The 12,256-nt window shown below is 52.3% G+C and overlaps 2 protein-coding genes across 2 annotated transcripts in view; one reads left to right on the top strand and one right to left on the bottom strand.

The window, feature by feature from the left end:
* Positions 1–86: 86 nt before the first annotated feature.
* On the top strand, positions 87–602 carry FAM78B (family with sequence similarity 78, member B; the record flags this gene model as incomplete). The annotated part of the gene is made up of 1 exon (XM_009999869.1): positions 87–602. A coding segment is annotated over one exon (516 nt), but the record flags the coding sequence as incomplete, so codon positions are not given.
* A 6,797-nt stretch (positions 603–7,399) lies between these two features.
* PRDX6 (peroxiredoxin 6) overlaps positions 7,400–12,256 on the bottom strand; it is a 5,765-nt gene continuing 908 nt past the window's right edge. Inside the window, exons 3-5 of the mRNA XM_009999908.1 lie at positions 8,459–8,605; positions 8,112–8,258; positions 7,400–7,565 (exon numbers count right to left, since the gene is read on the bottom strand). Coding sequence (XP_009998210.1) covers positions 7,434–7,565; positions 8,112–8,258; positions 8,459–8,605 — 426 coding nt within the window. The 3' untranslated portion in view covers positions 7,400–7,433. The remainder of the gene's footprint in view (positions 7,566–8,111; positions 8,259–8,458; positions 8,606–12,256) is intronic.

Here is a 12,256-nt window from a genome sequence, read left to right as displayed (position 1 = left end):
CGCCGGGGGCTGTCGCTGCTGCCTCCCAGCTGGCCTGGCCTGTCTCTCTCCCCTCTCTCCCCTGTCTCTCTTTTGCTAGGTCAAGCTGGGAGCTGCCGGACCTGAGAGAAGGAAGAGTAAAAGCCATCAGCGATTCGGATGGCGTGAGCTACCCCTGGTATGGAAACACCACGGAGACTGTGACCCTGGTGGGGCCCACCAACAAGATCTCCAGGTTCTCGGTGAGCATGAATGACAATTTCTACCCCAGCGTGACGTGGGCTGTCCCTGTGAGCAACAGCAACGTGCCACTGCTGACCAGGATTAAAAGGGACCAGAGCTTCACCACATGGCTGGTGGCCATGAACACCACCACCAAGGAGAAGATCATCTTGCAGACTATAAAATGGAGGATGCGAGTGGACATTGAGGTGGATCCCATGCAGCTGCTGGGGCAGCGGGCACGGCTGGTGGGAAGGACTCAGCAAGAGCAGCCCCGGATCCTCAGCAGGATGGAGCCCATCCCACCAAATGCACTAGTGAAACCCAACGCCAACGATGCCCAGGTCCTCATGTGGAGGCCCAAGCGAGGCCAGCCTATCGTCGTGATACCTCCCAAGTAGAGCAGCCCCAGGGCACGGGTGTGAGGGCCTGGGTGCTGCCAATCAGTGGGGTTCCTGAGCCAAAGCAGGCCTCTCGGGTTCTCCTGCCTTTGTATCTGTGGCTGGAAACACGGCTCCTCCTGAACCAGGAAGAGTTGGCTGGTGTGGAATAGGGATCACTGAGCTGGAGGATTTCCCAGGAAGCAGAATTGAGTACTCCTAGGAGCTTGCAGCTGGCAAAGAGGCTGTCTCACCTAAACAACTCATCTTTCCTTGCAGGGCAATGTGAGGAGGATTGAAACCTGCCTGTGGCCAGTGCTGCTTTCCACACAACTGGAGGTAGAAGTGGAGACCGTGCCTGCCGGACGCGGGGGGTCCTGGGGTGACCCTTCCCATGGGACGTGGCTGTCCCCACGGTGTCTATACCTATGCATTTGGGATCGATCATCGACCCTTTGCCCTGCCCGGGGGCGGAGCCGGAGCCCGGTGCCAGCCTTGCTGCTGCCTGGGAGGGGCTTTCTGCAGCCGAGGGGAAGCGGGATGTTTTGCATGCGTCGGGGTGTGTTTGGAGTAGTTGTGAGTGTAGGAGATGCCATAGCTCTTTTCTGTCTTGGAGTGAGATCTAAGGGCAGGTTAGATATCCTTTCGTTTTAAGGTGCACTAGATCCTTGCAGTTCCTTAACCTCCCCACCCCTAAATCCCACTGGCCTTTCTCTCATGGAAGCAAAACCCATTCCCAGCTGAGAGAGAAGCCAGGAATGGTGCCTGCTCACCCAGCCCAGGGCCTGGCTGACAGTGTTGTACCCAGACCAAACTGGAGCTACCCTGAGACTTGTGCGCCTCCCCTGCAGACTTAACTCCCTTGTTGGGTGCTTGCTCATTTTCCGTGCGAATACTGGCTCATGTGGAGACCCTTCTCCTCCTTGGCCACCGCAGAGCAGGGTGATTCTGGCAGGGAGGGAACTGTGTGCCTTGCAGTGACTCCCCAGGCTCTGCAGGGATGGGGGCCTCTTCAACATGAGCTGGAGGCAGGGATGTGAGCAGAGGCTCTGTGGTGTGGGCCTGAGTTTGCCTGGGAAGGAGGAGGCAGGGGGGTTATTTGCCTTTCTGCTCTGTGCCTAGGTTGCTGGCATTGCCTGGTCTGTGGGGCTGGTCTGTGGGGCAGCGTGATGCCGTGGGCTGCAGCCTGCAATTCCCAACGTTTTGCCCTCGGCATGCAGCAGAGCCGTGGCAGTGCTGCTGATGCCCCAGGTGCCCCATCACTCCCAGGCAGATGGGTATGACTTTTGCTGCTTTATCTGCTCCGTCCTCCACCCTGGTGTGAGCCCCGTGGCTCCTCCGCTCGTGCCCCTGCATTCACACCATGGGAGGTTTGCCCTGCCTTGGGAATGTGGGTGATTCCCTCTGGGAGGGTCCCATCTTCTGTCCCACTGCCAGGAGACCCTGGGGAGGGTTGCCGTGCTGGGCACTTCCATGCAAAGCCTTTCCTGCAGTGTTGGCAGTGCTGCCCTCAGCTGGGCCATTGGGATGCTGCCTTGGTGCCTGTGGTGTGCTGGCACATCTCGGTGGCATCGCTCCGCAGAGCATGGCTGAGCTCCTGCAAAGCTTCAGCCACAGCTTCTCCGTGTCCAGGCTGGGATGTGCATCCTGGTCCCTGCTGGCAAAGGGGCTCCCCAGGCATCTCAGACCAAAAAACCCTTGTGAAATCCCTGTGCTATTTATTACTCTCAGCAGTGTTTGCTGCTGATTCAGTTCTTTATTTTTTGCTTTGGGAGCGTTGGATTTTGATGCCTCGATGTGCACTTCCCTGTGCCAGGGCTCCTGCTCCTCCCAGTCTCCCAGTGGGCTGGGAACCTGCTGCTTTTGGTGCCTGTTATCACAGGGGGCTACAGCCTTGAGGTGGGAGAGGGGGCTCTGAGCTTTGGTTTGCTGTGTTTTCTGGAGCAAAACTCCTGCTGAGAGCTTGCTGGCGTGGGAAGATGTTCTGCTGTTGTGAGGCTCTGCCTGTGGTTTTGTGCTGGGATGGCATTGATGGGCAGCTTTTGCAGTCATTGATGTTTCGTTTCTCAAGCAGTGTGTGTGGAGAGGGTTTAGAAACTTTAAATACAGTTTTCCTTAACACTTGGGGGAGGAGGAGGATGGGTAAGTCCCTTTTGGTTTGAAATCAGGGCGCTGGATGCTTTTGACCCAGTGGGACAGAAACGTCTCTGGCAGCATCAGAGCTGAAAAGCCAGAGGAAGGGGCTTCCCAACAAAGGGGTCTCCTTGCTTGGAGAGGATCCTGAGTCCAGAGAGGCTGAGTGAGCCAGCTCCCCAGAACCCACGGGGAAGGTCTGGGACAGTGCTCAGGGGCTGTGTGCTCGCCGTGCAGCCCAGGAAGCTGCTGCAGCACTGCTGTGGAGCCAGCCAGCTGGGAGAGCAGGGATGCTGGTGCAGGGATGCTGCTGAGTTCATCTTTAGGGATGTGCTGGCTGGCTGGAGCCTTGGCACATTATCTGCTATGACTCTGAGACAGCAGCAGGTGCCGTTTCTGTCCCTGTGTGTCTGCAATGGCCCCAGGTTGGTGCTTGGTGCTGGTGTTGGGCTTGGTGCCTGGCTGCAGCCTGTGCCTCTGCTCCCAGGGCTGCCCCAGCCTACAGGCAGGCTCTGGCTGAGCCCCAGGACCATGCCTGTGTTCACCCTTCCAGGCTTCTGCTGCTCCTTTTCCGATGGCTGGATTTGATGCACTTAACTTGATTTGATGCCTGGGTTGTCTTTGTGGGCATTTCCTCTTTAAAAAGAAATAATTGCAAAAATTGTTTGCAAAAAAAGATGTGCAAGCAACGTTTGCAAAAACTTGCAGGTGTTTTGCATGTTCTCCGAGGCTGTGTGTTCAATAGAGGTGCTGGGTGAGCATCTCCCCGAGCTCGGTAGCGCTGACTGGTGGAGCCCGGGTGCAGGGCAGGGAAGGGGGATGGCAGCGGGGAGAGCTCCCACGTGTGTGCCCGGGTTCAGCTCATGTCCCGTGGCTCACAGCTGGTGCTGATGGGTGCCTCGAGTGGGAGTCCTAGTGGCAGAGCCCACGCCAGGGACGAGCACCTGGACCCCAGGGCTCAGTCATCCAACCTCCCCGTGGGACACCATCCCTGCACCCCCTGTCACACCAACACCCTGTTACCTCAGGGAGGGACAGGCCACAGAAATGCCTGCCCACTCCCCTTGCTGTGCACCTCGGGGTGCCCCTTCCCTCCCCATCTTCTTATTTATTTATTTATTTATTTATTTATCTATCTATTTATTTATTTAAGGTTTAAGTTATTTATTGGTATTTATTGATGGCTGGAAGTCGAGGGGATTATTTCTGCTGTGCAGTGGGGGCAGCTTCCCCCTCCCGTTCCCCATCCAGCCCCCTGTGTTTTGGGGAGCATTGCTGGGGAGGGATGCTTGCTGGCCCCTGCACTCCCATCCCCTTCCAGAGCTGGGAGGAGAAAGGAAGGGGAATCATGACGGTGCCTACAGGGAGGACACCCTGTGCCCGTCCCCTTCCTTCAGAAGCTTGAAGCCTCCCTGCCCCCTCCCACAGGCATTGTGCTCCCTCCCATGCCTGTCTGTATTTATCAACCCGGTCTCCTGGCATTTCTCCATTTGGCTCTTGCTGTATTTGTTGTTTCCAATTCCTGGAGAGGGTGAGGAGATCCAGGATGTGTGGGTGTCGCTACGGAGAAAAGACCAAACCAGGTATTCTGCTGCCGTGTGGGGAAAATCAGAAGGAGAAGAGGAAAGCTGGTTTTGCAGAGTGCCTTAAATACAAATGACTTTACCGAGTAGGGGGCTTGGACTTCTGTCTCTGGATGTTAGTACCAACTCAAACAAATGTTGCATTTCACTTCTCTGGGATTAAAAGAAAACCACTCGAGCTGTACTGGAACCGAACCCTGTGTTTGTTTTGAGTCTGGCTGGCTGGTGTCTGGAATCTGGTATGTCTGACCCTGGCAGGGTGGGGTGGTGAGACTTGCTCCCTGACTTGCAGGTGGCTTTTCTGGTGTCCCAGTGAGGTTGTGCTCACCCTGCAGTGCCCCTTCCCTGGGGATGCTCAGAGCAGCCTGTTTGCACAGTGCTTGCTATAGGGTCATGTCCTCAAGCTTCCAGAAAATTGGGCAGTTGGTTGGAAAGCCCTGGGCAGGGGAGCAGACAGCTCCTTTTCCCTTAGGAAACCAAGTCAAGTCCAGGGCTGTGTGCCAAGGGACCAGAAGAAATCCAGGAGCTTCCGCAGCCCAGCTGAGAGGAACTAGGGAAGCTGCGAAGCTTGATAAGGCTGAAAAACTACACAGAAAAGAGATGTTTGTCCTTTGAAATTGCAGGTCCTTCTTCCACTTCTTGCAGAATGAAAGAGGGAGAACAAGAGTCAACCCGGAGACTGGGTGCTTTTGTCTCCTTGTAAAAATAATACATAGGGGTAACACAGAATTTCATCATGAAGGTTCACTTAGAATTTGTTTGGGGAAAGATGCCAGTTTCACTGTAAAGTTCCTGGAGGCTGTTGAATATTAATATATACTTTTTTTTTTTTTTAAATAATGAAAGAGGGAGTTCTCTGAAATGCAGCTGTGTTTGGGTAAAGGATGTCCTCAGTGGGACACTAGCCTGCACGCTGGGATGGAGAAGGACAACAATGAGTGGCAGGAGGAGCTGGCAGCTCTGGATGTTGTCTGAGGACTAGGACTGAGAGACCATGTCTCAGGTGGATGCAGAAGCTGCCCCAGGATTAAGACCCACAGGATGCTGGAGGGTATCTCATTGCATCCCATGTGTTTCTTACCATCAGCATTAACCCTGCTTTCTGAGGGGTACATTTATGCCTTAATCCAGGCAGTTTCTTTATCAGCAGCTCATTTTGAGTGTTGCTGTGTACTGGAACCGAACCCTGTGTTTGTTTTGAGTCTGGCTGGCTGGTGTCTGGAATCTGGTATGTCTGACCCTGGCAGGGTGGGGTGGTGAGACTTGCTCCCTGACTTGCAGGTGGCTTTTCTGGTGTCCCAGTGAGGTTGTGCTCACCCTGCAGTGCCCCTTCCCTGGGGATGCTCAGAGCAGCCTGTTTGCACAGTGCTTGCTATAGGGTCATGTCCTCAAGCTTCCAGAAAATTGGGCAGTTGGTTGGAAAGCCCTGGGCAGGGGAGCAGACAGCTCCTTTTCCCTTAGGAAACCAAGTCAAGTCCAGGGCTGTGTGCCAAGGGACCAGAAGAAATCCAGGAGCTCCCGCAGCCCAGCTGAGAGGAACTAGGGAAGCTGCCAAGCTTGATAAGGCTGAAAAACTACACAGAAAAGAGATGTTTGTCCTTTGAAATTGCAGGTCCTTCTTCCACTTCTTGCAGAATGAAAGAGGGAGAACAAGAGTCAACCCGGAGACTGGGTGCTTTTGTCTCCTTGTAAAAATAATACATAGGGGTAACACAGAATTTCATCATGAAGGTTCACTTAGAATTTTTGTTTGGGGAAAGATGCCATTTTCACTGTAAAGTTCCTGGAGGCTGTTGAATATTAATATATACTTTTTTTTTTTTTTTTAAATAATGAAAGAGGGAGTTCTCTGAAATGCAGCTGTGTTTGGGTAAAGGATGTCCTCAGTGGGACACCCTAGCCTGCACGCTGGGATGGAGAAGGACAACAATGAGTGGCAGGAGGAGCTGGCAGCTCTGGATGTTGTCTGAGGACTAGGACTGAGAGACCATGTCTCAGGTGGATGCAGAAGCTGCCCCAGGATTAAGACCCACAGGATGCTGGAGGGTATCTCATTGCATCCCATGTGTTTCTTACCATCAGCATTAACCCTGCTTTCTGAGGGGTACATTTATGCCTTAATCCAGGCAGTTTCTTTATCAGCAGCTCATTTTGAGTGTTGCTGATTGCACTGGGCACGGAGGGATGCAGGCAGGCAGCTTATGAACTATTTGGTGAGTGGGTTTCTTTCCTAGTGTCATATTAAAACTATCACTCATCTCATGACAAGTCCCTATGAAGATGCAGGAGAGCAGGGAGGAGTTTGCATGGCTTGTATGGGATGCAGGCACTCTGCAGCTCATTGCAGGCCAGGCTGAGGCATGTTGCCTGAGCAGGTATGTCCTCCTTCCCACCACTGGAACTGCCACAAAGGGAGGCAGCACAACGGCCATGGGCCCTGCTGCCTTCTCTGAGACTATGTGCCCTGGGACAACGTGTGTTTGCCAAGTGCCTTATTTATAGAGCAAGAGACTGGACAAGATGTGCCAGTGCCACTGGCCTGGGAGCATGGGCACCCATCCCAGCTGCAGGGACACCAGCAGAGGCAGACGAGGGATACTGCAGGTAGTACTGAAGATCAGTTTATTTGTTTCTATTCCCTCTTCCATAAAGCCTGAAAACAATCAGCTTCCAGCAAGAGATGAGAAAGCAGTGGGAAGTGAGAAATTTGGCTCTGCAGCTCCTCCCCTACGCCCCGCACTGGACAGAGGTGTTAATGTGTTAGTGACGGCTGCTCCAAAAGGCACATGGCAGCTTGGAGACCTCAAAGCTGCCTGATGGGAGCTGTGTGAGCCCAGCAGGACAACCCTACAGGTCCTGGAGGTGCTGACACCACACTTCTCATCGTGCCTCCAGGAAATCCTTGGCTGGTGGCAAACAGGAGCAACTCCACAGCGTGAGCCCAGGAGCCCCCACTGCTCTGATAACCTCTTCCCTGCAGGGCTGATTTCAGGTCAGAAAACACCCAGGGTTTTAGTTTTGAGGGGGCCTGGGGGATGAAAGGGATGGGGGGGGGGGGTTAGTACTGCCATGCACCGTTAGTGTGATGGTAGGAGGCTGCTGATGGTGCAGTGTGGATTGGACGGGGCAGAGCCGCTCACTCGGGCTGCGGGGTGTAACGCAGGTACTTCTTGCCCGATGGGAGGTCCTTCGTGAAGACTCCTTTGGGAAACAGCTTCTTGGCTTCCTCATCAGCTAAGGTGGGCACGACCATGACGCTGTCACCAGGCTGGGGGAGAGCAAATGGGAACCATGAGACCAGCAGAGGAGTTGGAGGGACTGTGCTGTTTGGTTTTGCTGTGTCTTGGCTGTTCAAAGTTGTCTGTGGGAGTTTTATGTGATGCTACTGAATGGGGATGGCCACAACTATGCAAATCCAGTAATACTGCATGAGGACAGGACTCGGCTATGTATATGCTGGGCAAAGTGGGGCCATGCCCATACTGGCCCTTCCTGGCTCAAAGGCAGGAAAGCAGCGAGCCAGCTCAGGGAGGGGTGCATCACACGTGCTCCTTCGCTGGCTTTGGGTGGATTTTGGCACACAAGCATCTGGTAATGCCCTTCCTTATCACAGGCAGAAAGGACAGGACCTGCCTTGGCCCAAAGAACCAATAGGCAGAGGGCCAAGCCCAGTATTTACTGGACAGGGAAGGGAGGTTCCTATGGCTGACTCTGGAATGTTAACAGCCCAGGGGCCTGGGTGGAGATCTAACTCATATTCCAGGACCTCAGCAGCTTTCTTGTGTCCAACTGTGAGCTTTACTCCCCTCCTCACCTTCCAGTCCACAGGGGTAGCAACCTTCTTGTATGCTGTCAGCTGCAGGGAGTCCACCACTCTCAGGATCTCATCAAAGTTTCTCCCGGTGGTGGCTGGGTACAGGATGGAGAGCTTCAGCTTCTTGTCTGGGCCAAAAATGAACACCTAAGCACAGGGAGACAGGGTCAGTGGCTGGCCAGAAGATGTTTTGTCTGATCTAACCCAAGGAAGTCAACCTAGCTTCTGAAGACAGTCATCATCTCCATCCAGGTAAGCTGCCCCCATGTTCAGGCCCAGCCCCACGGAGACTAGGCAGGGCTTCTGTGAAGGCTGCTGAGCAGTGCTGCCCCAGGGCAGGTACTCACCACACGAGCAGTCAGGGGCATGCCATCCTTGTCCCTTTCATCGGGGTCCAGCATGCCCAGCTTGACAGCCAGCTCCCGGTTGGCATCAGCAATGATGGGGAAGGGGAGTTTCTCCGTGGGTTGTTCTCCATTGTATGCGTTGATGTCCTGTGGGGACAAAACAATAGGCATGCTCATGCTCCCTGCTGTGAGACAGAGGCCAGGCAGGGAGACTTCCATGCACATTTTACATCTGTGGGGCAAGCTCCTGCAGAGGGGCCACACAGAAACATGTTCAGCAGCTGCTCTGCAGGTTCTTGTGAGTTGCTTGGCCCCAAGGTCTCAGGCTGGGACAGCACAGCCAAGAGCTCAGAGCTTTCCATTAAGTTTTTCTGCTTTCAGAAACTAGGTGACAAACCAGAAACCTGTGTACCGGACTCTGCCTTGTCTTCAAGGTTAATTAAGCTGTCTATGCTCATACCCTGTCACTCACATCTGGACCTGCCCATGGACCAGCTGCTTTGTCCAGGAAGTGGGTACAGAGAAACAGGGAATTCCTGCTACTGCTAGTAACGGAGATTTACCCACCTTTCCCTGAGAAGAGAGGTGTCCTCTCCCAAACCTGTAAGTGGTTATCACTACTGATAGATAGATGTGTTGGTATCACACTTGAACTGGACTGCAACCTTAAGGAGGAGTTTCTCAAGTGGCAGAGCAAACCAGCAACTCTACAGCTAACAAAGGCCAAGTGTTGAACACTTCACAGGTCCTGCATGAGGGACCAGCTCCATTCAGCAAGTAACTCCCAGCTTACACAACTAAAGGCTCTTAAAAAGAGAGTGAAAATCTGAGAGCAGGAGCTGGGACTCTGCGTGCTCCTTTCTGAATCATGGCTGGGACAGAAGAAAAAGCCATCCCCTCCTACAGCTGTGCAGCTTTCCCTTGTAACCACAGTTTATAAGGTTGCTCCCTGTGCTAGTCCAAACTTGAAGTGCTTCAAAGGGAAACTGTATTTTGAGCATCTCCAAATCTAGCCTAGGCTTGGGCAAAGCATTCCAGTTATCCTTGTAGTTTGTGGTACCACCCATATGGGTCACGCTGAGCCCTGGCAGGGCTGGGGGAGTCTGCTCATGGCAGCACCAGCAGAGCAGCTGCCAGCATTAAAACAAGTTTAATCCAAGGTTCCTGCCACGGAACAGAGCTGCCTGTTCCTTCCATTCTCTTTATGCTACAAGGAAACAAAATGAACTCCAGTGCTGATGCGAGCCCCTGTGGTGTGTTATCAGCAGAGCTGATAATTTGAGTGTACAAAGGCTGGGGGAACAGGCTGGGTCCTGCTCAGAAGGAACTCGGGGAGGGCAGGGTTGGAAATGCTGCCCCTTGGCACTGCTTGCTGCTGCTCAGAGCACACCAGGCTCTGCACTGCTCCTCAGCCTCTCTCCGAGGCTGACAGTGGTGACATGAGGGGCTGTAACCCTGCCCTGGCTGCTCAGGATGCTGCAACCAGGTCAAGTGGTGCACATGTGGCAAGATGTTTCCTTTACAGCTTTTATATTTGCTTGTTTTTGCCCCATGGCTTTCTGAGTCAGCACTGCACTGCAAAAAAGAGGCTGTTTTTCTCAGCTGGGCTGTGGTCAGGCCTGTCTTGGAAGGAAGGAATTGGTTCTGGTCTCCTGCAGACCTGCCGTTAAAGCAGACTGGGGAAGAAAAGCAGAGCTGGAGAGGCCAACCTAGGAAAAATGCTTCTGAATGCCCCACAGGAATCACAGGAGGCTGTAGATGAAGGTCAGACAGTGACACATGCATGTCTCTTTCTTCAGAGTGGGGGCTGGAGGATGAAGGGACCTTCTGAGAAGCCGTATCTGAACTGTATCAATGGTAACTCGTTCTGAAATGCACATAATTTCTCTACAAAACAGCCTGACAAAACTCACCCTGTTTTGCAATAAGACACCAAAGGCTCACTCACGTTTCATGTGAACTTTTTCTCTCCAGAGTCCAAGCTGAAAACAGACAGGCATGGAGTGATTTATTCACCCCTGACTCACCAAGGCTAAGTCATCAGTGGCCAAGGAGAGCACTGAAACACCCTCTGGCATGCAGAGCATGTGCCCATAAACCCTCCTTAAGGAGCTCATGCATTCGGCCATTCCAGATAAAAAAACAGCTTCATCCAAAGAGAAAGCACAGGTATGTAGAGGGACACTGCACAGAGAGGTCTGCCTACCCAAAGTTTTCCCAACTCCTAGGACTTCTCTCTAAGTTCAGATCTAGTGAAGGAAATTGCAGTATCTTAGATCTCAATCTAGCATTTAATGCAGGCTGCTTCTGCCAGGGCTTACTGTCTCTGGTAAGCTCTTTTTTTTCCATGGCTGGGCAGAATACCCACTGCCCCTGGTCTCACACTTGTGCAGGTCTTACCAGCTGCCTTCCTAGTTCAGCTCTTTGGTGCTTTTTGCATTATCTAAAGTTCTTCTCTGCTTCCTCAAAGTCAAAGGATCACATGTGAGGGCAGCCTGACACATCCTCCCCTTCCCAAGCTAAAGAGTCCCAGTTGCTCTGCACTGAAGCAAACCTGCCCAAATGTGAAGGAAGCTTTGTTCCCTCTCTGAACCTTTTCTTGTTCCCCTGTAGTCTGTGAGATGGGTGATTTCAGACATGGGCTGCATGAAGATGCCAGTCTGCTCGAGATTTGTCCTTGCCGATTGGATCTTTTGCTCTGGAGGACTTTCACAGGGTTGTTTTTTTTGACAGGTTCTGAGCTGACACTTCCAAACTGCTGTCTCTGAGGCCTCTCCCAGCCTTAGAGAAAGCTCACCACAGCTTGGACTGCTGCCCTCTGCCTTGTCTAACACTTGCTCTGGGAGGTTTTCCAAACGTGCTACTCTGCCTCCCATCCCTCAGCGTTGAGAGATGTTGCTGCTGTGCAGCATCTCCTGGTTTTACCTGAGGTTGTGCTGAGTCATTCTGTAGTGTTAGCAGAGTCAGCTCATTGTCCATCTCTTTTCCAGATCACCCTGCTTATCACTTCCTCCTGTCACCCTGCAGAAATAAGCCTGCTCTTGACCAAGCTGATTTCTTTGAAAAGCTTCCTGGAAACTCAAGGACTCTAAAAGTCAGCAATACCCTACAGCTATTCAAAGGGCTTTAGCCAGCCAGGAGATGAGAATTCCTTACAAAAGCAAACCCCAAACTTGCCATTCTATTTAACTGGATGTTATATCTGCTAACTTGACTGGTGGCTTCAGCCAGTTTGACCAATACAGAAACCTTATTAACTGGTGTGGGATTTGTATGCTGCTTTTCCCAGGCTCTTCTGCAGCTGGGTGGGACATCAGCCACATACCACTCGGGTACAAAGGTCAATTTAAGCAATAAGGCAATTAGGTAACTTCTGTAGCCAGTCACACATGAAACTATGTTCAAGTGTGGAAATTTCTCACCTTATACTACCTTTTCTTGCATGCATGTCTCACCCCTGGGATATGTCCAAGAATATTCCCAAATTTAAGAGCAAAGAAAGAGGCAGGTAATTCAATGAGGGATTTTTATACTCTGACCATGTCTGTTTGAAATGCTCATTTTACACCTGTGAGCCCTGGAGTCGCATTCCCTGGCAGCCTGCTGTTGCTGAGGCTGAGTCTGAAGTTTTTCATTAGCTCCTTTTGTGCTCCTTTTGTGCTCTTTCAGCAAGTTATTTTGTTCCCATCTCCTTTTTTTTTTTTAATACTCCCTCATGACGGTTTTATATTTAACATCCTCATATTTGTGGTTTCATGTTTAACATGCCCCTACTTGTTCTCTGTTCTCCTTTCCCTA

This window comes from Chaetura pelagica, unplaced genomic scaffold, assembly GCF_000747805.2.
Source record: "Chaetura pelagica isolate M959 unplaced genomic scaffold, ChaPel_1.0 scaffold246, whole genome shotgun sequence".
Taxonomy (NCBI): domain Eukaryota; kingdom Metazoa; phylum Chordata; class Aves; order Apodiformes; family Apodidae; genus Chaetura; species Chaetura pelagica.
The sequence above is the reverse complement of the archived record's forward strand: the minus strand, read 5'-3'. Positions and strand labels throughout refer to the sequence as shown.